The sequence below is a fragment of the Eulemur rufifrons genome, chromosome 16 (assembly GCF_041146395.1).
Source record: "Eulemur rufifrons isolate Redbay chromosome 16, OSU_ERuf_1, whole genome shotgun sequence".
NCBI classification, from domain to species: domain Eukaryota; kingdom Metazoa; phylum Chordata; class Mammalia; order Primates; family Lemuridae; genus Eulemur; species Eulemur rufifrons.
The window spans coordinates 6921875-6949000 of NC_090998.1; the positions used below are offsets into that span (position 1 = coordinate 6921875).

Below are 27126 nucleotides of genomic sequence, written 5' to 3' on the forward strand. Positions count from 1 at the left end.
TATTACAGGGAATACAAACATTGAGGTTACATATATTGCCTTTGCACAGCCCGAGTCAGAGCTACAAGTGTGCCCATCCCAGACAGCGCACAACACACCCATTAGATGTGAATTTCCCCATCCCCTCCTCTCCTCTTCCTCCTCCCTGACAGCCAATGAATGTTACTTGCGTATGTGCGCGTAAGTGTTGATCAATTAGTACCAATTTGATAGTGAGTACATGTAGTGCTTGTTTTTCCATTCTTGTGATACTTCACTTAGAAAAATGGGCTCCAGCACCATCTAGGATAATACAAGAAGTGTTAGTTCACCATTATTTTTTGTGGCTGAGTAGTACTCCATGTTATACATATACCACATATTATTAATCCACTCGTGTATTGATGGGCACTTGGACTATTTCCACATCTTTGCAATTGTGAATTGTGCTGCTATAACTATTCGAGTGCAAATGTCTTTATTATAGGATGACTTTTCTTCCTTTGGGTAAATACCCAGTAGTGGGATTGCTGGATCAAATGGTAGTTCTACTTTTACTTCTTTGAGGTTTCTCCATACTACTTTCCACAGAGGTTGTACTGGTTTGCAGTCCCACCAGCAGTGTATGTGTGTTCCTATCTCTCCACATCCACACCAACATTTGTTGTTTTGGGACTTTTTGATAAAAGCCATTCTCACAGGAGTTGAATGATATTTCATGGTGGTTTTGATTTGCATTCCCTGATGATTAGAGATGTTGAGCATTTTTTTCATGTTTCTTGGTCATTAGTCTGTCTTCTTTTGAAAACTTTCTGTTCGTGTCCTTTTCCCAGTTTTTAATGGAGTTGTTTGATTTTTTTCTTACTGATTTTTCTGAGTTCTATATAGATTCTAGTTATTTGCCCTTTATCAGATATATAGCATGCAAATATTTTCTCCCAATCTGTAGGTTGTCTGTTTGCTCTAGTGATTGTTTCTTTGGCTGTGCAGAAACTTTTTAATTTGATCAGGTCCCATTTATTTTTGTTGTTGCTGTGATTGCTTTGGGGGTCTTCATAAATTCTTTGCCTAGGCCAATGGCTATAAGACTTTTTCCAACATTTTCTTGGAGAATTCTTATGGGTTCATACTTTAAGTTCAAGTCTGTTGTCCCTCATGAGTTGATTTTTGTGAGAGGTGAGGTTCCTGTTTCAGTCTTCTGCATGTGGCTATCCCATTTTCCCAGAACTTTTTATTGAATTGGGATTTTTTTCCCCAGTGTATATTCTTGTCTGCTTTGTCAAAGATCAGATGGCTTATATGAGGATGGTTTTATGTCTGGGTTCTCAGTTCTGTTCCATTGGTCTATGTTGTTCTTGTGCCAGGACCATGCTGTTTTGGTTATTATGCCCTTGTAGTATAGTTTGAAGTCTGGTAAATTGATGCCTCCCAATTTGTTCATTTTGCTTAAGATTGCTTTGGCTATACAGGGTCTTCTCTGGTTCCATACAAAGCGTAGAATTACTTTTCTTAGATGTGTGAAAAATGATGTTGGTATTTTAATAGGGATTGCATTGAATCTATAGATCACTCTGGGTAGAATAGACATTTTAACAATGTTGATTCTGCTGATCTATGAGTATGGTTTTCCATGTGTTGTGTCCTCTGTTTTTTCCTTCCTCAGTGTTTCATAATTCTACCTATAGAGGTCCTTCATCTCCTTAAATATATTTCTAGGTATTTGATTTTCTTTGTTGCTATAGTGAAAGGTATTGAGTCTTTGATTTGGTTCTCAGTTTGACTGTTGTTGGCATATATGAATGCTAGTGATTTGTGTACATTAATTTTGTAACCTGAGGCTTTGCTTGAACTTATTATGTATTATTAATTAGTGGAAAAAGTTTGAAGTGTAATGATGTCTAATAATAGAATTAACTTAATTAAGATACATTCAATGGAATATTATGTGGCCATTAAAAATTGTTTACAGGCTGGGTATGGTTGCCCATGCTTATAATCATAGCACTTCGAGGCAGCAGGATTGCTTGAGGCCAGGAATTCGAGATCAGCCTGGGGTAATATATATTAGCAAGACCCTGTCTCTACAAAAAATAAAAAAAATTAGCAGAACATGGCACACACCTGTAATCCCAGCTACTTGGGAGAATGAGGCACGAGAATGGCTTGAGCCCAGGTGTTCAAGGCTACAGTGAGCTATGATTGTACCACTGCATGCCAGCCTGGGCAACAAAGCAAGACTCTGTTTGTTAAAAATATGTATTTATATGCTTATTGTAATGCTAAATTTTATTTATTTATTTATTTATTTATTTTGAGACACAGTCTCGCTCTGTTGCCCAGGCTAGAGTGCTGTGGCCTCAGCCTAGCTCACAGCAACCTCAAACTCCTGGGCTCAAGCAATCCTTCTGCCTCAGCCTCCCAAGTAGCGGGGACTACAGGCATGCGCCACCATGCCTGGCTAATTTTTTCTGTATATTTTTAGTTGTCCAGCCAATTTCTTTCTATTTTCAGTAGAGACGGGGTCTCGCTCTTGCTCAGTCTGGTCTCGAACTCCTGAGCTTAAACGATCCTCCCACCTTGGCCTCCCAGAGTGCTAAGATTATAGGTGTGAGCCACTGCACCCGGCCTATCTCGCCAAATCTTCACATACACATAAATAGTGGACCCTTGAACAATGTGGGAGTTAGGGGCACCAACCTTCATGCAGTTGAAAATCCACTTAAAACTTTTGACTCCCCAAGAACTTAACTACTAATAGTCTACTGTTGACTGGAAGCCTTACCAATAAATTAAACAGTCGATTGACGCATATTTCGTGTGTTATGTGTATTATTTATTCTTACAATGAAGTAAGCCAGAAAAAAGAAACTGTTGTTTAGAAATTCATAAGGAAGAGAAAATACATTTATATACTGTACCATATTTATTGATACTGTAAGTTAACCATGTCTGTTTACAAGATGAATCAACTATCTGAAATGGCAGCAGCTGCAGCTGCGGACCTCAGTCTACAGTACATACCATCAGTTCAACTTTTTCTTGTAATGTTGTAACTTGGCTCCTTGGAAGCACTTCCAGCATCACTAGTGGCACTTCAAGTGGGTCTCATGGTGTTATTCAAGGCCTGTGATATTGTACTAAACACAATGAAAAATATGGAAAACTGTGAGAGATCACTTTTTATATTGTGATACACAATTTACTGGAGAGATGAACTGCTCACACGGTGATGATTAGCATCACAGTGTTTTAAGTGGATACTTAAAAACATACTCAGCACAATAGCAACAGGAGGTGGCTATGAAATTATTACGTTAGTACAGCATGTAGTAAAGTTAATTTTATGCAGTTATGATTTTTTTATTTTTATTTTTTTAGAGATCGAGTCTCACTCTGTTGCCCAGTCTAGAGTGCAGTGGTGCAATCATAGCTCACTGCAGCCTTAAACTCATGGGCTCAAGCAATCCTCCTGACTCAGCCTCCCAAGTAGCTGGGACAACAGGTGTATGCCACCATGCCTGGCTAATTTTTCTTTTTTTTTTTTAGAGAGATGAGACCTTATTGTGTTGCCCAGGCTGGTATCGAACTCCCAGGCTCAAGCAGTCCTCCCACCTCAGCCTCACGAGTTGCATGGGTTACAGGCATGAGCCACTGTACCTGGCTTGCTCTTATGATTTAATATTGCATCTCTATGTTTGTTTACATTTCTCTTGGACTGAAAATGTTGTCACATACAGTCTATGTATGCATAAGTTCTGATAAATTTTAACTTTTTATAATGGATTTGTATATATTTTATGGTAGTAAATGATAAATTAGTATCTATATCTTTTATGTATTCATGACATACCTAACTTTTCCTTAATTTATTTCATATTTCTAACTATGTAGTTCATCCACAAGTTTTTTCAAATTGTCAAAAATCTCCAAAATTTTTCCAATATATTTATTGAAAAAAATCTGCATATAAGTGGGCCCATGCAGTTCAAACTCTATTATTCAAAGGTCAACTGTATACATATATATATTTCCTACTTTTCTCCACTGAGAGGGCCTAAAGGCAATGATACTGTTATATCAGTGACCCTAGATAGTACCTAGAGTTTGGTTTCTACATACCATTCTCCCATAAAAGGAGCCAGGACTCCATTGAGAATGGTCGATTCCAGGACTGGGCCAAGGAAGTTGTAAGATGAGTCTGGAACATCTTGTGGTACAAGACAATAAAGGAGCAAAAAAATGAAGGGAACATGTCCAAAAGACACAGGCCAGGTTGAAGGAGCTCCCAGTGACCAAGTATGGGCCAATTTGAGCAATAAAATAAATAGTAATGGATTAAAATGCAGAATAAAAGAAATATCTGCCAGGCGTGGTGGCTCATGCCTGTAATCCTAGCACTCTGGGAGGCCGAGGCAGGTGGTTCGTTTGAGCTTAGGAGTTCAAAACCAGCCTGAGCAAGAGCGAGACCCCATGTCTACTAAAAAAAAAAAAAGAAAGAAATTAGCTGGGCATGGTGGCACATGGCTGTAGTCCCAGCTACTTGGGAGGCTGAGGCAGAAGGATCACTTGAGCCCAGGAGTTTGAGGTTGCTGTGAGCTAGACTGACGCCACGGCACTCTAACCCAGGCAACAGAGTGAGACTCTGTCTCAAAAAAAAAAAAAAAAAAAAAAAAAAAAAGCCATGAGTCCATTCTGTTATAAGTAACTTAATAAATAAATAAATTAAGGAAAAGGAACAGCTTGTCTTTATAGTAGCATTCCCACTAGTAAGTATGGAAGGAATAATGGAGGTAGAAAATTACCATTTAGTAAACATCACAGCAATAATTGTGGCAGGCAAAAATCAACCATGGAGGCCTAAATTACTGGGCAAAAATGTGACCTGAACTAGGATATTTACATAGTTTCTAAGTATCTTCCCATAAAATACTTACTAATTGCAAAGGGGAGAATAACTTTACAGTGGAGAAATGTGGCAAACAATACCAAGTGATCAAAGTTAACATCACCTGTAATAAGACATTGACATCATGTACCTCTTGATAAGATGCATGAGAAAGATGCAACCTCCCTTCTGCATTAGTGTTGCCAAAAGTGTATGATCTCAATCTAGTCATGAGAAAACATGCAAACCCAAATTGACACACATTCTAGAAAATAACTGGCAAGTACTCTTTTGAAAAGTGTCAAGATCCTTAAAGGCAAAGATTGGAGTAGACTAAGGAGACTTGATAACAAAGTGCATTGCGGGATCCCAGACCAAAAAAAGGACATAAATAGGCAAAATTCAAATAAGGTTTGTAGATTCAACAGTAATTCAATAGTATTGAATTAATGTTAATTTCTTGGTTTAGAATAAATACTTATAAGATTGTTTATGATATGTAAGATTTTAAGATTATCTGGGTGAAAGGTACAGGAACTCTATACTCTTTTTCTCACTTTTTTGTAATTTCAAAACAAAAAGTTAAAAAGATCTTGTGTTTGTGTTCATTACTCACTAGTGTAAGTGGGACAAGTCACGTAACCAATTTAAGATATAAAATAGGCTGTCTGCTTCATCTACTTCACTTGAAGCTAAAGTGAGGCTTTAACTGTAAAACAACTGTAAGATATCATTATTATTATTATTATTATAGGTTACATTGAAGTGAATTGTTTGTGTCCTTTTGTGATTTTGCCAGTGAAAGCAATAAACCTGGTTTTCTGCCATGGGTAGAATTTACCAAAAAGTCCTCTCTCCCCTCCAAATTCATCAGTTTTTTTTTCCCCGTCTTTATAGCATTTCAGGCTGCCTTCCGAGCTCAGGGCCCCCTGGCTATGCTGGAGCACTTTGATACTATCTACAGCATTTTACAGTAAGTGAAATACCCAGCTGGTACTTTATAAAGAACTGGTAGCTATTTGTCCTAACTTTGCATGTTAGTCCTGAAATTCCAAATTATAGGTTCACTGACAAATGCTTCTGGGTGCTGATATCTCTACTGATGAACATTTACCCAACTTGTCACCATATTTATTCAGTTGAAGAATTTCACATGTAATTTTAAGCATTAGATTCCTCAGATTAGATTTGATCTGTTAGAATGGGCTCTGCAGGCTCCTTCTTGTCTGACCCCTACACTTTCTTTCCCTCATAGTCACTTTCGAAGTATAGATCCTGGCCTCAAAGAAGATACTCTGGAATTCCTGATAAAAGGTGTTTATGGGTCAGAGGGTAGGGGTGGAAGGTATTTGTTGTTTTTGTTTACTGTCTTCTACATTTATTAGCCATGTGATGATATCAAGGCTGTTGTGATTCAGTTGGTTTGGCTAAGCCCAGGGACCTTTGACCTGTTAAGGTCTGTAATCTTGGTGGGCAATACAGAGTTATGTGTGTTCACTGTAAGGGCAGACCAACAAGAACTTTTTCCTACTTTTGAGCTACCTCTTTTTAATAGGGGTGATTCTTCCAGTTGCCAGGGAGAAATTGTAACTGGAGTGAGAGAGTAGGAACAGAGCATGTTCAGGGTATCAGGGTCAAGGGTCCCAAAGGACTTAGCTTGTGTTATGACCACTGAGAGATGAAACACAGATCTTTGGTAATCTGATGGCTGCAAGGGATGGGTGTTTTGAGGTTGGGATATATGAAGAAAGTGAATGACACCGACTCCCAGATTCTGTCCCTCACAGTGGTATCCCGCCACTCCCAGGAACTTCCAGCTGTCCTGGATAATACAGCTTTGAGTTTATCAGATAGAAACGCCCATCTAAATGCCCTCAAAATGAACTGTTATGCTCTGATACGCCTCTTGGAATGCTTTGAGACTATGGCCAGCCAGACAAGCCTCATGGACCTGGACCTTGGTGGGAAGGTAAGTTAGAGTTTCTGGCTGACTTTATGTGGGGTCCAGGAGGGTGGGGAGTTGATAGAAGAAGGGAATCCAACACTTCTGAGAGTCCTTTCTGTCTTCGTTTAGGGTTTGAGAGGAAGTACTCAAAAGTATCACAGCATTTCCTTCCCTAACAATAGCATTTTGGAACTTGTAATAATTCTTCTATATTACCTTCTACCATGTCTTTATACTGGATAGTTTGGGTAGTCAGAATGGCAGATCTTGACCTTCTTTGTTTCCTTATTTTTTCCTAAATGTATACATGATCTTTTTTAGGGTAAGAAAGCCCGGACCAAGGCAGCCCATGGCTTTGACTGGGAGGAAGAGAGGCAACCAATTCTTCAGCTTCTAACACAGCTGCTCCAGTTGGACATTCGTCATCTGTGGAACCATTCAGTAATTGAAGAGGAATTTGTCAGGTGGGTAGTTCAGATGGTTACAGATAATACTGTCCTGTGAGGAATGAGGGCTCTATTGTTAGATATGCCTTTTAAATACTTATTTCATGTCTCAGTTCTATCTGTAATACATAGAAGTATAGTCATAACATGGAGTTGTTAGGAATTAGCTAATTGAATGTTAGAAACTGATGTGAATTTCTCTCATCTCTAATGCCCATTTATTTATTCATTAAACAGTATTTACTGAGAATCTCTTAGGAGCATGGCTGGCATCATCATAGGTACTGGAAACAAAAGTTTGTGCCCTCTTGGAGTTTGTATTGTAGAATAGAAGGCAATTTAAAAATAAGTAAAATATGTAATATGTTTTATGGTTTATGGAACAAAATAGAGAAGGGGGATGGGAAGGTCAATGGAAGAGGATTGTGATTTTAAATCAGCTATCCTAGCAAGACCTCTTTGGGATGGTGACATTTAAGCAAAGACCTGAAGGAGGTGAATGAGAGCTGTGAGAATATCTGGAGGAACAGCAAGGGTAAGGAAAAGGAATGGTGTGTGCAAAAATCCTGAGGAGGGAGTGTGTCTAGCATGTGCAAGCAAAAGCAAGGAGGCCAGAGAGATGGCAGCCAAGAGAGGGTGAGAGGGGTAGGCTGTAAGGTCAAGGAAGCAGTAGGGAGCCAAACTGGAGATCCATGTAGGCCATCGTGGTGACTTTGACATTTCCTCAGTGTGAGATGAGGCCACTAGGGGGTTCCAAACAAGGTAGTGAGGTGATCTGACTTGTACTTTAACAGGGTCATCCTGGCTATTGTATTGAAACAGACTGTGGAGGGAAAGGGGGAAGCAAGAGACCAGTTAAGAGGCTATTCTGATAACTCAGCAAGAGATGATGATCGCTTAGACCAAGGAGTGGCAGTGAAGATGGGGAGAATGGTTGGCTCTGTACTTGTTTTCTTAAGGTAAAGCTTACAGGATTTGCTGATGGATTAGGAGTGAGGTGCAAGAGAGAGTATAGTCAAGAATGACTCACTATCCCAGGGTTTTGGCCTGAGCATTTGGAGGACTGGAGTTATTGGTAACCAAGATATGGAGAAGGCCTTGAGTATGTGTTTTGAGGGGAAGACCAGAAATTCTTTTTAGGACATACAAAGTTTGAAGTTCATATTAGATATCCAAGTAAAGTTGTTAGATTCAGCTGTTGAATTTATAGATGAGTTCAGGAGAGAAATCTGAGCTAGAGATAAATGTTTGGAAATATATGGTATTCAAAGTCATGAGACTGAAATTACAAAAGTGTAACTAGAAGAGAGCAGCAATCCAAGGACTGGTACCCTAGGGCACTCTGGCAGGGCGAGGAGATGACAAGCAACTAGACAAAGAAGTTTAGGAGGGAGCCTGGTGTCCTGGAAGCCAAATGAAGCATATGTTTTAAGGAGAATGTGAGTGATCAGCCATATCAAAATGCAGCTGAAAGGTCAGTTAAGATGAAGATTGAATCAGACATTATATTTAGCAATGAGAAGTTGATGGTCACTTTGTCCTATCGTTTATCATGTATTCAGGTTCCTTAGTCAGCGTGATAACTGGCTGAAGGTTGGTAATCTTGAAGGAAGGAGTACCTATCTAGGATCAGCAAAGCAACTTGGTGTAGAATGTAATAGATAGAATGAAGAAAACTAAAAGACCCTGACTTCAAGGGCAGTAGGGACAGAATGAATGAGGCAGGGCCCTTATATGATTGAATCCAGACAGCTGATTTCATCGTCTCAAACTCTTCCTTTCTCAGTTTGGTTACTGGCTGTTGCTACCGCCTTCTAGAGAATCCCACCATTAGTCACCAGAAGAACCGCCCCATCCGGGAAGCCATAACACACCTGCTTGGTGTGGCCTTGACACGTTATAACCACATGCTCAGTAAGTTATCCCTCTGCTTTGCCCCACCTTTTTCATTTTGCCCATAATTTCTCATATTTAATACTTCCACAGGTGCCACTGTGAAGATCATCCAGATGCTGCAGCACTTTGAACACCTGGCACCTGTCCTGGTGGCAGCTGTGAGTCTGTGGGCAACTGACTATGGAATGAAGAGCATAGTGGGAGAGATTGTAAGGTGACTCTTCGTTCTGATTCTCATTTTCCTCGAGGTTTGGCTAGAGAAAGGTTAGAAATACAATCTCTGTGAAACAGTAGATTCCTTCAGATATTAGATACCAGCCTTACCTTCCCCTACTGGGAACTGAATAATTGAACTATTTTGCTACGACTTTGTTTTCTTCCCTGTGTAGAGAGATTGGACAGAAGTGTCCCCAGGAGCTGAGTCGGGACCCTTCTGGGGCAAAGGGCTTTGCAGCCTTCCTGACAGAACTAGCAGAACGTGTCCCAGCCATTCTGATGTCCAGTATGTGCATTTTGCTAGATCATCTGGATGGAGAGGTAAGTGGGCCAGAAAGGATCTCTGAGGTTTTTCTGGGAATTTTAAATCCGTTGTTGAAAGGCTGTTTCTTAACAGAACAAGAAAGTAGCTTTCATATGAAGACAAGTTGTCTAGATTTATCGTTGTGGTAATACCTTCCTGTAGACAAGCAGATCAAATTTATTGAATAAGGAGCCCTTTATTAGTCTCATTTCAGTATCACATTGGTTTTATCCAGTTCTGGTAGGGGAGGTGACAGTTCCACGGCTTAAGTCTAGTGAGAGTGACTCAACTTTGATTCTGCGTCCCATCCGTTCCTCAGGACAAAGCCGCTTCCTACTGCCTGGCTTGCCTTGCTTTCTCTAATCAACCCATGTCCTCTCTCTCAAATTTTTCTCATCTCTAGTCTGGCTGCTTCCCAAACTGATGCTAGGCATTCCTAGGTGAATGTCAAGGACAAAGATAGTCCACTTCTTCATCTAATTTACTCTTGTGAAAGACTCTGTTCTCTGGTTCTTGGCCTGGCAAAAACCCCAAACCCTGTTCTCCACATTATCTAATGGATTTGCTTGGCACCCTACGGATGGTTTCTGCTTTTCTGTGTCTCATTTGCTGTCAGTAAAATGTGGGAAGGAGAGTGAGAGGAGAGGGAGATGTTTATTAGTAAGGATCAAAGGCTTTGAGACCTCAGGTGAAGGGTAGTGATAAATGCTTTTCAAGTATGTGTTGGTGTATGGGTGTGATTTCATATTCAACTACCATCATGCTTATCTGAGTGAACCCTATGAGGAAAAATTGTTTTGGGTTCTTGTTTATTTTATCCTAGCATTCTGCTCTGAACAAGTAAGTACTGTCTGGCATTCAGCTTTTTTCTGTGATCTTGGGGGTAAATACCAAGGCAGTTGACCAGATAAGTCATAGCTAAGCACAACCAAGCTTAACCTTGACTTAAGGCTTTGTACCCTCTTTATGTCTAGATGGGCACAGAGTTAAGGGAAAAGAGAGTTAGTACCAGAGTTCATAGGTTTATACCAACTTTATTTCTTTCTCTTAGAATCACATGATGCGCAATGCTGTGCTGGCAGCCATGGCAGAGATGGTATTGCAGGTTCTGAATGGTGATCAACTGGAAGAAGCAGCCCGAGACACCAGAGACCAGTTCTTGGATACCTTACAAGCCCATGGCCATGATGTCAACTCCTTTGTGCGAAGCCGTGTTTTGCAGTTCTTCACCCGCATTGTCCAGCAGAAGGTAAGCGATTTTTTATGTGATTAAAGATGTGGTACCCTCTCTGCACAGGCCAAAGTAGAGGAATCCGCTGTCAGAGGTAAATAAGTAAATCTTCCTCTACCAAGGACAAGGATACATTTAAAGACTAACGTATCTTACCCACTACAAGGGGTACTTCTTACCCATTTTATATCCCATAGAGAGGTGTTTTTAGGATTTAGAGCTCAATTTAGATCATCTTGAACAAAATGGATAATGTGGGATATGAGTTAATCCTTCTCTTCCTACCCCATACAGGCTCTCCCCCTGACACGTTTCCAGGCAGTGGTGGCTTTAGCAGTGGGACGTCTGGCAGACAAGTCAGTGTTAGTGTGTAAAAATGCCATCCAGCTGCTGGCCAGTTTTCTAGCCAATAATCCATTTTCCTGCAAGGTAAGTAGACTTGGTCTATCCAAAAGAGAAGGAGTTAAATGGATACAGGAATAAAATTATGTCACTTAATGACCCTGCTATTCATTTTGCCTTGTTAGCTTAGTGAGACTGACCTTGCTGGACCACTGCAGAAGGAGACCCAGAAATTACAAGAGATGAGGGCCCAGAGGCGAACTGCAGCTGCTTGTGAGTAGTTTACTGCCTAGGAATCCTTACCCCAGATAGCCTTCCCCCTATAGACAGAAACTCCAATGGAAGAGACTAATGAGACTCTCTCATTCAGCTGCAGTGCTAGACCCAGATGAGGAGTGGGAAGCCATGCTGCCAGAGTTAAAGTCTACCCTGCAGCAGCTTCTAAAGCTTCCCCAGGAAGAAGAGGAAATTGCTGAGCACATTGCTAATACAGAGACCCCTGAAGAGGTGAAAGGACGCATCTATCAACTGCTTGCCAAAGCTAGTTACAAGTATGTGAAAAAATGGGATATTCTCCAATGATCTGTTTTAGTTTAGAGTTAACTTTCAAGAAACTTATATGCTTCTTTAAAATGAATTTAGATATGCTGCCACTAGATGATGCTAGGTATTTTCATTGTAATAATGGTCTGACCAAAGGCATAGTCCACAATTAAGCATGCTTTTCTACTTTTACAAATACTTAAAGAAACTATTGAAACAGTGTAAACAGTATTATATTCTAATTAAACATAAGTCCTCCTTCATTTGAAGAAGAAAGCCTATAAATACAATTTTAGTTGTGTTATCCTAAGTTGCTTAACTGTCTCAGCCTCAGTTTCATTATCTGTAAAATAAGAAATTGATTATTTTCACCTGGTAGTCTTCTTGAAAAATAAAGGAAAAAAAAAGAAAGAAATTGATTAGATCATATGATCACTGATGACTTTCTAATTCTAAATTCTGTGAGCTAATAAATAATATCAAACTTGCTTAATACTACCTTAATCTTCAATTCAGTATAAATCCTGATTGTAGAGAAAAGATTTCTTCTAGTATTTTTGTCACTCTAGAACTTGAGAGCATCTTAGCAACAAAAACCTTCACAGCTGCCAACAGGTATTCTTAAACCTTAGCCACAAGTTATTTATTTCTACCTAATTGGGCTGTTCAAAAAAGACTGAGTAGAGGGTGGTTCATTTGCCTATAACTCTCTTATTTCTCTAGTATCTCTTTACTTTGCTAAAGCATAGAGACCATAATTTTACAACTTCTTACACCTCTTTCTCCAAGCATAGTAGTATTTTCTCCTATCAATTAGAAGTTTTTTCCCCTCATGTTAAACATGTTACCTCCTTCAGAAATCCTTAGTAATAGAAGCTAGGTTAAGGGTTTTTTTGTTTTTTGTTTTTTGTTTTTTTTTTGAGACAGAGTCTCGCTCTGTCACCCTGGGTGGAGTGCAGTGGTGTCATCATAGCTCTCAACAACCTCAAACTCCTGGGCTCAAGCACATCCCCTTGCCTCAGCCTTCTGTGTAGCTGGGACTATAGGCGCATGCCACCAGGCCCAGCTAATTTTTCAATTTTTAGTGGGTGTCTCACTCTTGCCCAGGCTGGTGCCAGGTTAAGTTCTTTTTTTTTTTTTTTTTTTTCCTAGTTACAGATTGACCCACAGGTTAAGTTCTTAATAACTTACAACCAGCAGCTTTTCCTCTGTGCTTTTTGTATAGTCTTCTTTAAGTTTGTATAACTTTTTATGGTTTTTCCCCACAATTTTTGGGGTAACTGACATTATCAGATTATCTTTTCCATTTTGCAGATAAGGAAACAGAAGTTAGGTTAGATGACTTGACTGTCAGACACAGCTAGTAAGTAGGAGATCTGAGCCTAAGTCTTCAGATTACAAATCCAGTGCTGTTTTGCTTCCAGTTACAAATTCAAACATATAATAGAACAAAGCTTCTTCAAATGATTTTCTAAACAGTTTTTTAAAAAAATTAAGCAATACATTCACATGGTACAAAATTTAAAATTACAAAAAGGACATGCCATGAAAAGTCCCTTCCAGACTTATTTTCTAGCGACTTAGTTCCCCTTTCCACAGGGAAGCATTGTTAATAATTTATTAAACACCATTCTAAAGATAACATAAAGACATACAGTCTATCATATGTTCTTTTTTCCCCCTTTGACACGAGTGTTAGAATTCTCTATTCATTGGTCTATCACCTTGGTTTTTTTCACTTAACTATGTCTCTCAGTGATTTTTTTTGTTTATATACATAATTATAATTATATACATAATTAGCTGCCCCATTTTTTAATGGCTACATAGAATCCCATTGTGTACATGTGTCTTAATTTAGCCAATTATTGAAAGTTTATTGTTCCTAAACTTTTACTTAGCAAATTTTTTTTAGAGACAAAAATGTTGCCCAGGCTGGATCTGAACTCCTAGGCTTAAGAGATCCTCCCACCAAAGTCTCCTGAGTAGCTGGGACTACAGGCATGCACCACCACCCCTGGCTTTAGCAAAGTTTTTAAAACGGTATTTGGTGTAGGTTTGTGGTTTAAAAAATTTGAAAAGCTTCATTTGAGTTTTTTGAAGACTATAGTAAAGCCTTGAGGCTTCAGAAATAGGAAAAGTGTTTTGAGCCCCACCCCCTATTAGATGCTGCTTAAGCACAATAAGTGTTCCTTTTATTTGGACCGTAGGTCCGGGGACTTAATGGAATCATGAGGTAGGCTCCCTTTTAAACAGCTCCAGTGATGCTCTTCTGGTTGCTGAATTGGTTCTTTCAGGCAGGCCATCATTCTCACTCGAGAAGCCATAGGCAGATTCCAGGAGTCTGAACCCTTCATTCATATAGACCCAGAGGAATCAGAGGAGACCATATTCCTGAATCTCTTAGGAATCATCTTCAAAGGTAATTTCTTTCCCTTGTTCAGTCAAATAACAAAACATTTCAACTAGTATTTACTGAGCATTTACTTTATGCTAGACAGTGGCCAGGCTAACAGCTTGGTGCTGAAAGGGCCCAGAGGGGAGTTGGCAGTGCTTCTGCTCTGGAATAGAAGCAGCCCATGGACCTAAGAATGATAATTGCAGGGTAACTATCCAAGCCACTGAGGACTTTAGGAATCTTTTTTGAGAAAGGAAGACATTTTATTAATATTTTATTTATTTACTTTTTACAGATACAGGGTCTCACTCTGTTGCCCAGGCTGGAGTGCAGTGGCAAATCACAGCTCACTGTAGTCTCCAGCTTATGGGCTTAAGCAATCCTCGTGCCTCAGCCCCCCAAGTAGCTGGGACTACAGGCACATGCTGCCACACCCAGCTAATTTTTCTAGTTTTTGTTGAGACAGGTTCTCACTGTGTTGCCCAGGCTGTCTCAACCTCCTGGTTCAAGTGATCCTCCCACCTTGGCCTCCCATAGTGTTAGGATTACAGGCATGAGCCACAACATCCCATCTTTTTTTTTTTTTTTTTTTTAAGATAGGGTCTCTCTCTCTCTCTCTTGCCCAGGCTGGAATACAGTGGTACAATCATAGCTCACTGTGATCTTGAACTCCTGGGCTCAAACAATCCTCCCACCTCAGCCTCCCAAAGTACTGGGATTACAGGTGTGAGCCACCACACCCAGCTAAGAAATGAAGACATTTTAGAATAGGTTCTACTTTCATACCTTCACATTGCAGAAAGAAATATCCAAGGATGTTGACAGCTGTTGGATTCCCCCACATAATCCTTGAACAAAAACCAACCTGTGTCTCTAACTCCTAGGCCCAGCAGCTTCTACACAACAGAAGACCAGGTGTACAGGGAACATGGTCCCAGGACAGGCTGTCTGTAAAGACAAGCCCAAGGTGTCAGAGCCTGAAGAATCCAGGGAAAGTGATGAACTGGTGAAGCAGGAGATGCTGGTACAGTATCTGCAGGATGCCTATAGCTTCTCTCGGAAGATTACTGAGGCCATTGGCATCATCAGCAAGATGATGTATGAAAACACAACTTCAGGTATGCCAGAGGCCTTTTCTGTAAGGAACTGGGTCTTGGGCTTCCCCCCTCTCCTTTTTTGTTTTTCATTTAGGAGTCAGATCTAGGCGTGGTGATGCGTGCCTGCAGTCCCAGGTACTTGGGAGGCTGAGGCAGGAGGATCACTGAGCCCAGGAGTTTGAGGTTACAGTGAGCTATGATGATGCCATGGCACTCTAACCAGGGTGACGGAGTGAGACTCTATCTCAAAAAAAAAAAGAGACAGAGAGAGAGATGGGGTCTGTCACCCAGACTGGAGTACAGTGGCAAATCATAGCTCACTGCAGCCTCAACTCCTAGGTTCAAATGATCCTCCTGCCTCAGCCTCCTGAGTAGCTAGAACTACAGGCATGTGCCAACACAACTGGCAAATTTTTCTTATTTTTTTGTAGAGATGGAGTCTTGCTATGTTGCCCAGGCTGGTCTTGAACTCCTGGCCTCAAGCGATCCAACCACCTCAGTCCCCTAAAGTGCTGGGATTACAGGCGTGAGCCACCACACCCAGCTGGTCTTGGGGTTCCTATCCATATTTATTGATATGTATCTGTTCCTTTAAAAGGCAGGGGTTCTTCATTTCCATTTCCTTCGTCTAGCCCTTTGTTGCTTAGCTATTTTAATGCATATAGTATTTCATGGTGAGGCATTATGGGAGATGACATTTTCAAAGAAAATGAGGAAGGCCTCTACTTGCATGCTGCTATAATCAGAAAGGTTCTATCTTTAGGTATTGGGAGAATTTCGCCAAGTATATGGGTGACATTTGTATCTGTCCTCTCAGTGGTGCAGGAGGTGATTGAATTCTTTGTGATGGTGTTCCAATTTGGGGTACCCCAGGCCCTGTGTGGGGTGCGTCGTATGCTGCCTCTCATCTGGTCTAAGGAGCCTGGTGTCCGGGAAGCTGTGCTCAATGCCTACCGCCAACTGTACCTCAACCCCAAAGGGGACTCTGCCAGGTATTTTTTCACTTTACTGACTTTTCTGAGATGGGCTGCTTATAGGACTTTCTAGGTCTCCTAAAGGAAGTGGGGTACATCTTTCCAGAGGAGTTACAAACTCATAGGCAGTAGGTCCATGATGGGGTTCAGGGTGGGGCTGAATTTCTAGTGAAGGTCATTCTAAGCAGTGATTTGACACTGCGGTGGGATACCTCTAATAACCTGTTTGCCAAGATCAGCTTATCAGTCTTTTAATGACCCCTATTCCCACAGAGCCAAGGCCCAGGCTTTGATTCAGAATCTCTCTTTGCTGCTAGTGGATGCCTCAGTTGGGACGATTCAGTGTCTTGAGGAAATTGTAAGTCTTCTCACTTTCTCTTTGTTCATTCAACAAGTATTATTGAGTTATTACTATGTGTTGAGCAATTTTACTCAGCTCCATGCAGAAGCATATGGCTATTTGCTTTCATGTTGCCAACTTTAAAGGAACCAACAGTCTAGTTGGTAGTCAAAAAACACAAAACATTTTTACAACAATGTAGCAGATAGATAATTAAGTGCTAGAATAAGGGGCACGGGTAATGATTGAAATAGGTATAATGGTAACACACTTACATGGTATTTAATAGATGCCAGGCACTATTCTTAGCACTTTACTCATATTAACTTGTTTAATCCTTACAACCCTATGAGACAGTGTCTGCATTTTACAATGAGAAATTTAAGACACAGCTGAAGGAACTTGGCTAGTTACAGCTAGTAAGTGGCAAAGTTTGAGATTTAAACTCAGGCAGTAAGAGTTCCAAAAAACATACTCTTAAGCTCTATGCTTTACTGACGAGTACAGAGTAGAAAACAAAGCAGTTTAAGGTAGAATGGTCAAGAAAAGTTTCCTGAAGGTGGTAGGACTTACATTGGGTCTTAAAAGATGAGCAGGATTTAGAGAATTAGAGAAAGTAGCAAGAGCATTTCAGACAGAAACCCTAGAAAGAGCATAGCCCGTGTTGTAGAATGAGGAGGATTGTGCTCTAGTTCAAAATTATTATCTGGAAAAGATAATAAAGTTGAGAATATAGGTTGGAACTAAATTGTGAAGGTCTTTGAATGACTTCAGGAGTCTAGGACTTTACCTGTTAGCAGGAACCCAGCATTTCAGTGAGGCAAGTCTGCTCTGAAGTATTTGTGTCGTGGGCACAAAGAGTGGAAGTGGTGCCAACCTCCAGCTGCCACTGGGAGGAGTGCTCCTGCTAGCCACCTTCTCTTTCTCACTGGGGGAAAAAGAAGAGAGCCTGGTGGTAGCAACTAGCCCAAGATCTCCTAGGACAGCTATGGGCAGGAGCCTACACTAGGCAGGGCAGGGCGACTGCAAGACGAGCAGCAGCAGCAGCAGCAGCAGCAGCGTGATGCAGTGAAACAGATGTTGCGGGGCTGACCTGGCAGCAGCCCATAAGCTGGATGGCGAGGAGGCGAGGGCAGGACAGGACAGGAGGCTGGAGGAGGGCTTGTGGTGTGCCGTGATAAGGGGCTGGACTTGGGACTGGAGGCTATAGAATGGAAGACAGATATTAAAGGAAAAATAGGTAGGACTAAGTGATTGATAAAAAATTAGGTGGCTGAAATTTTAAGCATTTGTAACTGAGTGCTGGAACCTCTGGCAAAATGAGAAGGCAAGGAAGGATGACAGCTGCCATTTTAGACATGTTAAGTCTATGGTAACAGCAAGAAAACCTACTAGAAATCTCCAGAACTATGGATCCACATGGAACTCAAAAGCTTCCATGTCATCAGTTTCGATGTCACTTTAGTAAATGTAGTTTTGAAGGCACGACAGTAGAAAACTCAAGAATGGAGAGAGAAGTACCTGCCCAATCCCCTGCTTTACATTTTGAGCCTCCTTCTTCCTTTTTCTTTCCGAAGTATTGCCTTTGCCCACTTTGGGTTCTCAATATTGTCTTCAGAGATGTAAACCAGGGATTGGGGAATTGTTTTTCGTTTGTTTGTTTGTTTGTTTGTCTTTTGGCTTGATCCTTTTTTGTTTCTCCACAGCTCTGTGAGTTTGTGCAGAAGGATGAGTTGAAACCAGCAGTGACCCAACTGCTGTGGGAGCGGGCCACTGAGAAGGTCCCCTGCTCTCCTCTGGAGCGTTGTTCCTCTGTCATGCTTCTTGGCATGATGGCACGGTGAGGCTGGGGTCAGACAGGCAGTAGGGTGGGAGAGGAAAGGAAGGTTCAGAGAAAGTTCCTTTTCCTTCAGTAGTAGCAATGAAGCCCAGCTGAGCTCTGCTGTGACTTGACCACCTAAATGGAAAAGAAAATAGTAAGAGTACCAGCCCCCCTGCCTAGTAAAAATGGTGGGATTCAGTAGAGGAAGAGGGACTCCAGACTGGCCCCGTGTCAGAGCCTCACCATAGTGTTCCAAGGCTCTGGACACCCTGTGTTGGGTGCTGGTACCTACCCCCGTTGGCATTATCCCCCACACGAGGTCCTGTCCAAGCCTGCCCTTAACTCTGCCTTCCTTCCCCTAGAGGAAAACCAGAAATTGTGGGAAGCAACTTAGACACACTGGTGAGCATAGGGCTGGATGAGAAGTTTCCACAGGACTATAGGCTGGCCCAACAGGTGTGCCATGCCATTGCCAACATCTCTGACAGGAGAAAGGTATGTAGGGCTGGTGTGTCCAAACTAAGGAGAGTGGAGATCCTCTTGTCCACCCTGTACAGACAGCCACATTTTCTCTTCTTCTCCACAGCCTTCTCTGGGCAAACGTCACCCACCCTTCCGGCTGCCTCAGGAACACAGGTTATTTGAGCGGCTACGGGAGACAGTCACAAAAGGTGAGCTATCAAAAAGGGGGTTGGAAGCCAGGCGCAGTGGCTCATGCCTGTAATCCCAGCACTTTGGGAGGCCAAGGCGGGAGGATCACTTGAGGCCAGGAGTTCAAGACCAACCTGAGCAAGAGCGAGACCCTGTCTTTACAAAAAATAGAAAAATTAGCCAGGTGTTGTCCGCACACCTGTAGTCCTAGCTACTCAAGAAGCTGAGGCAGGAGTCGGAGGTTGCAGTGAGCCTTGGGCAGAATTGAGACCTTTGTCTGCAGTGAACTACTCCTCTGTTCTCCTATGCAGGCTTTGTCCACCCAGACCCACTCTGGATCCCATTCAAAGAAGTGGCAGTGACCCTCATTTACCAGCTGGCAGAGGGCCCCGAGGTGCTGTGTGCCCAGATACTGCATAGCTGTGCAAAGCAGGCTCTGGAGAAGCTGGAGGAGAAGAGCGCCCCCCAAGAGGACCCGAGTGAGTGGGCAGGGGGTTGATGGGCCCCCTGGGGGGGCAGCCAGCTTCTGCTGTTTTCCCCACAGGACCAAAAGCTGCTGCCACCACCACTCTCTACAGCAGCCTGTCAGTGTACACTGTCCCGTTTTTGTCCAAGTTGAAGTTGGGCCACTTAGCATCGCCACCCCCCACCCCATGTCTTACTTTAAATAGCACATGAGCAAGGGGAAGGGATTCAGGTTTGGGGGGACTTGATTATATCTCTTCTCCCTGCCTTCTCTCTCCCTGTCCTCCAGAGGAGACCCCCGCTATGCTCCCCACTTTCCTGTTGATGAACCTGCTGTCCCTGGCTGGGGATGTGGCTCTGCAGCAGCTGGTACATTTGGAACAGGCAGTGAGTGGAGAGCTCTGTCGGCGCCGAGTTCTTCAGGAAGAACAGGAACATAAGACCAAAGCTCCAAAGGAAAAGGTAAATGGAGCTCCTGGGTGATCGGGATCTTGTCCTAAGCATTTCTTAGATGTATTTTATGACCTCAGCTCAGAACATTTCCTTCTGGGGATCTCTGCTTCTCTGCTATTAAATGAAGTGAGAATCTCTGCCTCTTAGTTGCTGCTACCCTGGGAAAGATTAATGTGAACACAGATGGACCAGTCTGTCCGTGATCACCCAGGAATGAGTTTTAGGTAAATACAGGGTATGGAGCTAGAGACTTCAACATAAAATGTAGGCTGTCTCTGAGGCAAAGTTCATTGGAACATGAACGCACACACCTCCTTTTCCATCAGCCTTTGTTACTTGCCTGGCACCTGATGGGATCATGTATTCTCTCCACTAGAGGCAGTGATGTCTTGCAGACAAATCAGACATAGAGTCTTGCAGCAGTGGGGTAAGGTCTGACCTTTTCTGTGACCTTCAACCACTGTCTGGCATGATCCATCTATTTACTATGTACAGGAAATTGTGTCTTCTATGAGGAAGAGGTAGAAACATGCTTTGGCAACTTAAAAGCAAGAGGGACCTGGTTCTTTTTCTGTTTAGTTGTGGAATCCTTTCTCTTTTTTTTTTTTTTTTTTGAGGGTAACGGGTCCCAAGAGAGAGGGGCCTGGGGGAGGTTCTCAGGTCCCGGGGGAGAGGGGCCCGGAATCCTTTCTCTTTACAGACACATTTAATAATTCTGTTAATGGCTTTGTAGAATTTGCCTTTCCTCACATCACTTTTGCAAAATGAAGTATAGGCCGGAATCAAAAATGTTGTCTCTGCTCACCCATGATCCCTGGCTTCCTTGCCTTTAGAATACAAGCTCTGAGACCACCATGGAGGAGGAAATGGGGCTGGTTGGAGCGACTGCTGATGACACGGAGGCAGAACTGATCCGTGGCATCTGTGAGATGGAACTATTGGATGGTAAGAAAAATGGCTGCACTCAGCAGTTTCTCCTCAAGTGAGATAAACTATCCCAAACCTGAAGTTATTCTTCCAATAGGCAAACAGACACTTGCTGCCTTTGTTCCACTTTTGCTTAAAGTCTGTAACAACCCCGGCCTCTATAGCAACCCAGACCTGTCCGCAGCTGCTTCACTTGCCCTTGGCAAGTTCTGCATGATCAGGTAGGCCCTGGGGCTGGTCCCACCTTCTTAGGGAGGATGGGGTGATATGTTTCCCTGATGGCCCTCTCCTTGCCCCTAGTGCCACCTTCTGTGACTCCCAGCTTCGTCTTCTGTTCACCATGCTAGAAAAGTCTTCACTCCCCACTGTCCGGTCTAACCTCATGGTTGCCACTGGGGATCTGGCCATCCGATTCCCAAACCTAGTGGACCCCTGGACACCTCATCTGTATGCTCGGTAAGAGATCCTCACAGTGCAGCAGCGGTCCCTGAGAGCTCTGGAGTCTGGTACATCAGTGTGAGAATCACTCAGACTCTGTTCCCCCAGTCTTCAGCGTTACCTTGAACTTGACCTGTATAGGCCCCCTAGCTCAGTATGACCCTAAAGGGAGTGAAGCTTCTGGCTGGAAGCTTTGCCTCTTTCCCCAGCGCCAGCTTTCAACTCTAGACAGCTTTCTCACGGCCTCTAGAATGGGGTGTGTGGGGTAACAGATTCCTGCTGAGGCCTTTTCTGCCAGTGTTTGGCTATAGCCCAGAGGTTTTGGTCCCAATGACTTCAGACTATTTTCCTAGCCTCCGGGACCCAGCTCAGCAAGTGCGGAAAACGGCGGGGCTGGTGATGACCCACCTGATCCTCAAGGACATGGTGAAGGTGAAGGGGCAGGTGAGCGAGATGGCGGTGCTGCTCATCGACCCCGAGCCTCAGATTGCTGCCCTGGCCAAGAACTTCTTCAATGAGCTTTCCCACAAGGTGAGAGGCACAGAGGTGGAGAGGCGGCTGAGGGCTTGCTGCAGAGGCAGTATGTAGGTCACCTTATCTCTCTCTCTGTCTTACAGGGCAACGCAATCTATAATCTCCTTCCAGATATCATCAGCCGCCTGTCAGACCCCGAGGCGGGAGTGGAGGAAGTGCCTTTCCACACCATCATGCGGTATAGTTCCCTGGGCCTTGGGGCACATTTTTCACATAGCACAGGCTCAGGAATCAGACAAGCCTGTATTTGAATTCCAGCCCTGCTGCTTTTTTAGCTGTATAGCCTTCAGCGATAACCTCTCCGTGCATATTGCCTCTCTTATAAAATGAGGCTAACAATGTGTGCCCCTTAGTTCTTGAGCATATTAAATAAGACAAGGTTTCTAACGTGGTGGTAGGCACGTAATAGTGTTCACTGAATAGCAGCTGTTGTTATTAGTTTCTATTCACCTCGAAAATTCCTGGGGAGAGGGGCTTTTCTCATGTATGGGAGAGGGCAAGGGGGTGGTGAGGCAGGCAGGGGCCATGGCAGAGAACTTTAGAGAATCTGGTGCTAGGGAACAGTCCAGGGTTCGTCTTAGTGGATGACAAAGTTGGCACATCTTCATCTCCCCTTCCTGCAGGCAGCTCCTCTCCTACATCACCAAGGACAAGCAGACAGAGAGCTTGGTGGAAAAGCTGTGTCAGCGGTTTCGCACAGCCCGGTACTCTGCCTTCCCTGAGAGCCTTTGTGCTGAGAGGGGCCCCGCAGGGGAAAGCCTGTCCCTGTTCCCTCCCCTACCCCCCCGCATGTGAGCCTTTACGTCCTGGATCTCGCTGCTCCTCACAAAGCCTTTCCCATCTGCAGAACTGAGCGGCAGCTCCGAGACCTGGCCTACTGTGTGTCACAGCTGCCCCTTACAGAGCGAGGCCTCCGCAAAATGCTTGACAATTTTGACTGCTTTGGAGATAAACTGTCAGATGAGTCCATCTTCAGTACTTTTTTGTTGGCTGTAGGCAAACTACGGCGTGGGGCCAAGCCTGAGGGCAAGGTGAGCAGTCCAGGGACATTTGGGCACCTGCTGGGTTCCAGGGTGGGTTGCTACATCTGCTCTGCCTAATAAGCAGTATTCTAAGGCTCTTGTAGTCACGTTAGTATCTTACCTTATCCCCAGCTTGATTGCAACCAACTTGCTAGAGTGACCCCAGACCAGATTTTCTGTCTCCAATTCTTGTTGTTTTTGTTTTTGTTTTCTATTTTAGAGCAGTTTCAGGTTCAAAGCAAAATTGAGCAGAAAGTACAGAGACTTCCCATATACCCCCACGTCCCCCCACATGCAGCCTTCCCCACCATCAACATGCTGCGCCAGCGCCAGCGTGGTACATTTGTTACAGTCGCCGAAGCTAGGCGGGCACATCGTCTCCCTAAGTCGTAGTTTTCATCAGGGCTCGCTACATAATAACATGTACCCACCACTGCAGTATCATACAGAATAGTTTCATTGCCCTAAAAATCCCTATGCTCCACCTATTCATCCCTCCCTCCCCGCAACCCCGGGCAACCACTGATCTTTTTACTGTGTCCGTAGCTTTGCCAGAATGTCATGTAGTTAGAATCATGCGGCATGTAGGCTTTTCAGATTGGCTTCTGCCACTTAGAATATGCACTTAAATATCCTCCATGTCTTTCATGGCCCTGTTTCTTTTTAATCATAGAAAAAGCTATGTTCCAGGCCTGCTCTTGATCTCCTTTGTTCCCTCCAGGCTATAATAGATGAGTTTGAGCAGAAGCTGCGGGCCTTTCACACCAGAGGGTTGGATGGAATAGAGGAGCTGGAGATTGGCCAAGGAGGTAGCCAGAGAGCCCTGTCAGCCAGGAAACAATCCACTGGTATGTGAAGCAGCCGCGTGCAGGCCAGACCGGCCCCTCCCCTCAAGCAGTGGTTACCTTCTTTTTTTCAAAAATCATGTCTCCCTGCCTTTCTAGTCTCTAGGCACCAGCATGATTTTGTCACACCTGAGCCCCGCCGGGCTACCCGTCGGCATCCAAACACCCAGCAGCGAGTTTCCAAAAAGAAACCCAAAGTTGTCTTCTCAAGTGATGAGTCCAGTGAGGAAGGTATGATGCTCCTTCCTGGCCCTGGCCCAGAAGGAACATAGCTGGGGTGAGGACGGCTGATTTCGATAGGGTCCTGCTGTGGGGGCCCCACTGCCCCATGGTGTCTTCCTGTGCAGTTCGGGTTTTATTTCTGCAGTGTGGTTGGGGTTGTCCCATTTGTTCTCTAACATTATTTTTCACCATCTTGGTGGCTCAGCTTTTTCTTACCTTCCAATTGTTTGAACAGAGCTTTCAGCAGAGATGACAGAAGATGAGACACCCAAGAAAACAACCCCCATCCGCAGAGCATCCACTCGCAGGCACAGATCCTAGCAAGTCGTCTTGCCTCTTCCCATCCCTCCTGGGCAGGGTATCTTGTCGCATGCCTTGAAGTCCAATTCCGTTCCCCTTGTAAAATATTTATTTGCCTGTCTCCTATGTATTTTTTTAATACATAAATGATCTTTAAAATGCAAGGCATTTCTCTTAAACTAGCATAACTGAACTTCATTCCGCTGCTTTCACTTTGGAATATATGTTTGCCAATCTCCTTGTTTTCTAATAATAAATGCTTTTATAGACTTTTAGCCATTTTTCCTAAGCTTGTCTTTGTTTCACCTTTCACATTAGTCTAGACTCACACAGCAAACGGAGGCTTATCAGTCCAGAGGGTGATTCCAGGAGCACAGATGAGCCCCTGTTCCCTGCTGCCCCCATGTCCCCTGCCTGCACAGGTGACGATGCCTGGCTGGAGAATTGCAGTGTCTAGGCTCCGTATCAGTGCTGCTTAGCTGGGGGCCGTTATGCCTGCCAGAGGACATTTGACAATGCCTAGAGACTTTTGTGTTGACAGTCTGGTAGGTGAAGGGCTGCTACCAGCATCCGGTGGGCAAAGGCCAGGGATCCCACAGTGCACAGGACAGCTCCCCCCACAGAGTTCTTCCGCCCAAAATGTCAACAGAGCCTGCCCCAGACCCACGGTTGCGTTCCTCTGTGTGCCCTGCCCCACCCTACTGGCATTCCCTGGTCCATCTCCAAAGACTGGCAACTGCCCTGGTCGGGTGGGAGGTCCGGTCTCGCTCCCCTCTGGCTCTGTGGGAGACAAGGTCTGTCTACCAGGCAGTCCTCACTATGTTACAGGTCTGCAGGAGGCTGAGCCCCTCACGGGCAGCCCGTGTGGCTGGTGGTCTGCCCGCTGAAGCCTGCGTACCCCTCAGCTCCCCAAATCTTATCTGCTGAGTCACGGGGAGCAGGAGGCGGTGAGGCTGCCATCATGACCACACTGGTGTCTCTGCTGTCATGACAACAGCACACTGCGTCAGTAGTGCTCCCTGGCACTGAGCTCCCTCTTTTGTCTGAGGGGATGGGCGGAGGACACTAATGAAAAATGACAAGTATGAGGCAACGGGGAAGATGGTACCTCAGAGTCACACTTTGGGTAGTGCAGGAGCATGGAGGGCTGTCAAGGGCCTCTGCTGTGAAAGGTTAAGGCCCATTTTGGTTTGGTTGCACCTTTGCAGGAGTAGGTAAGTGTCTCCTCAGAGGTGGGGGCCTCCACTCCCCTAGGCTCCACTGCAGCACTTCCCACCCCTCTCACCAGGGAGCCCTCTTGCCCTGCTCTTGGTGCCCCTGAAAAGCCTGGGCACCAACCATGCCAATGGCTGCCAGATATGGACACAGCCTTGGCTCTGGGGCCCCAAGGAGGGAGGAGGAGGGCAATCCCAGAAAGACTGGCCGAGTGGAGTCAGGATGCAGGAGTGTGCTCAGTGTCTTTTAAGCAAAGATTAACACCAAGCAGGCTAAACTTAGCCCCAGGCTTTTAGCTAGAAGGGCAGGGGGCTGGTGTCAGGTTATGCTGGGCCAGCAAAGAGGCCCCAGGACCCCCCTCCCCTGCACCTGCTGATAGGCAAAGGCCACCCCGCCCCGCCCCCTTCAAAGCCCTCACTCCTTTCAAGTGCTGGGCACCCAGCCCTTCCTCTATCCTTAGCTCAAGAGCCAAACCTGGCCCAGCGCAGGCTCTACTCCCCTAGGAGGGGATGAATCCCTTCCTCTACCTCCAGGAGCGGGGTCCTGTGCCCACCGTGTGCCCAAGACCTCTTCTCTCTCTTTTTTCCCCTTCTGGACTCACCCTGCCCTCAACATCCCCTGGGCACTGCCAGTGAAGAGGAGTCCCTGGCTCCTGGGCTTGCCTGCTCATCTCAGGATGGGGAGGGACTTCCGCCCTGGGCTGCAGGGGATGAAAGGGACACTGTCTCCTACCTCAGGTTCCCAGGAACGACTGTGGGAGGCCTCTGGGCCCCCAAAGGCCCAGCCCCCAACAGCAATCCGGTCATTTCCCTGGGGCTTCAGCCCAGGGGAGAGAAGCTGGGCCTGGTTTGTTTGCCCCAAATGACCGGATGCCAGGGATGCAGGACATCGTGACCTTCCGTGCAGAAACCTCCCCCTCAAGCCTCCTCCCAAGTCTCCTTCCTCTCCAGGCCCCCACTGCACAGTGCCTGGACCAGGCCCCGGTCCCAGAGAGGCTGGGAGCCAGGAGAGGGGGAGGGAGAAGGGGGGCTGGGAACGGCCCCTCCTGGGCCTTTGCCTCCGCTTTTCCTCTGTCACTACCGAAGAGCCTCGTGGAGAAGTTCCTCAACTTTCCCGCCTCTCAGCCTCTGAAATAAAAGCGGCGGGGGGCTGGCCGCGTGCAGCCGCGAGCCGTCCTGAATGGGCTCTGGCTGCAATTCCCCATCCCACCAGCTCCCAAAGTCCTCCTGTTTCATCCGTGCAGCAAATTTAACGTCCCTGGCTCCCGGATGTCCTAAACTCTCACCACGGCCCCCTGTCTGGGAGTCCTGGAGTCCTGGAGTCCCAAGTCTCCTTTGTGCCCACAGTCCCGTCCTGGGAACCATCCCCGATCACCTTCCCACCGGGCCAATCTCTGTCTCCTCCCCTCTCCGTCCCAAGCCCACGCGCTTGGTGCGTGCACTGTTGAACTAGGCGAGTGCGCCAAAAAAAAAAAAAAAAAAAAAAAAAAAGCGGGGCCCGACTACTCGAGGGTTTACGGGTGCACGTAGCTCAGGCCTCGCGCCCTTGGGCTGGGATAGGGTGCCACGCGGGAGGCGGAGCCCCGCGTCCCCGGCCCCCGCCCCCCGCCCCCCGTTCCTATAAATGGAGCCGGCAG

General features: G+C 44.8%; 1 protein-coding gene and 1 non-coding gene across 3 annotated transcripts in view; both read left to right on the forward strand.

Annotated features, from left to right (window-relative positions):
* Positions 1-24499, forward strand: part of NCAPD2 (non-SMC condensin I complex subunit D2) — a 32087-nt gene extending 7588 nt beyond the window's left edge. For both annotated transcript variants that reach the window (XM_069490502.1, XM_069490503.1), the window contains exons 3-32: positions 5762-5837; positions 6120-6178; positions 6652-6833; positions 7131-7273; positions 9042-9169; positions 9242-9365; positions 9541-9688; positions 10723-10920; positions 11197-11331; positions 11430-11517; positions 11615-11795; positions 14085-14209; positions 15070-15303; positions 16100-16274; positions 16530-16614; positions 18303-18436; positions 18781-18913; positions 19005-19089; positions 19381-19548; positions 19824-19996; positions 20821-20932; positions 21012-21135; positions 21215-21370; positions 21706-21883; positions 21970-22064; positions 22510-22590; positions 22734-22917; positions 23630-23756; positions 23853-23984; positions 24211-24499. In XM_069490502.1, the coding sequence (XP_069346603.1) occupies positions 5762-5837; positions 6120-6178; positions 6652-6833; positions 7131-7273; positions 9042-9169; positions 9242-9365; positions 9541-9688; positions 10723-10920; positions 11197-11331; positions 11430-11517; positions 11615-11795; positions 14085-14209; positions 15070-15303; positions 16100-16274; positions 16530-16614; positions 18303-18436; positions 18781-18913; positions 19005-19089; positions 19381-19548; positions 19824-19996; positions 20821-20932; positions 21012-21135; positions 21215-21370; positions 21706-21883; positions 21970-22064; positions 22510-22590; positions 22734-22917; positions 23630-23756; positions 23853-23984; positions 24211-24296 (4049 nt within the window). In that variant the 3' untranslated portion in view covers positions 24297-24499. The remainder of the gene's footprint in view (positions 1-5761; positions 5838-6119; positions 6179-6651; positions 6834-7130; positions 7274-9041; positions 9170-9241; positions 9366-9540; positions 9689-10722; positions 10921-11196; positions 11332-11429; positions 11518-11614; positions 11796-14084; positions 14210-15069; positions 15304-16099; positions 16275-16529; positions 16615-18302; positions 18437-18780; positions 18914-19004; positions 19090-19380; positions 19549-19823; positions 19997-20820; positions 20933-21011; positions 21136-21214; positions 21371-21705; positions 21884-21969; positions 22065-22509; positions 22591-22733; positions 22918-23629; positions 23757-23852; positions 23985-24210) is intronic.
* LOC138397814 (small nucleolar RNA U85) lies at positions 6249-6574 on the forward strand. The gene has a single exon (XR_011235914.1). It is a non-coding gene; the product is annotated as a small nucleolar RNA U85 (small nucleolar RNA).
* Positions 24500-27126: the final 2627 nt, after the last annotated feature.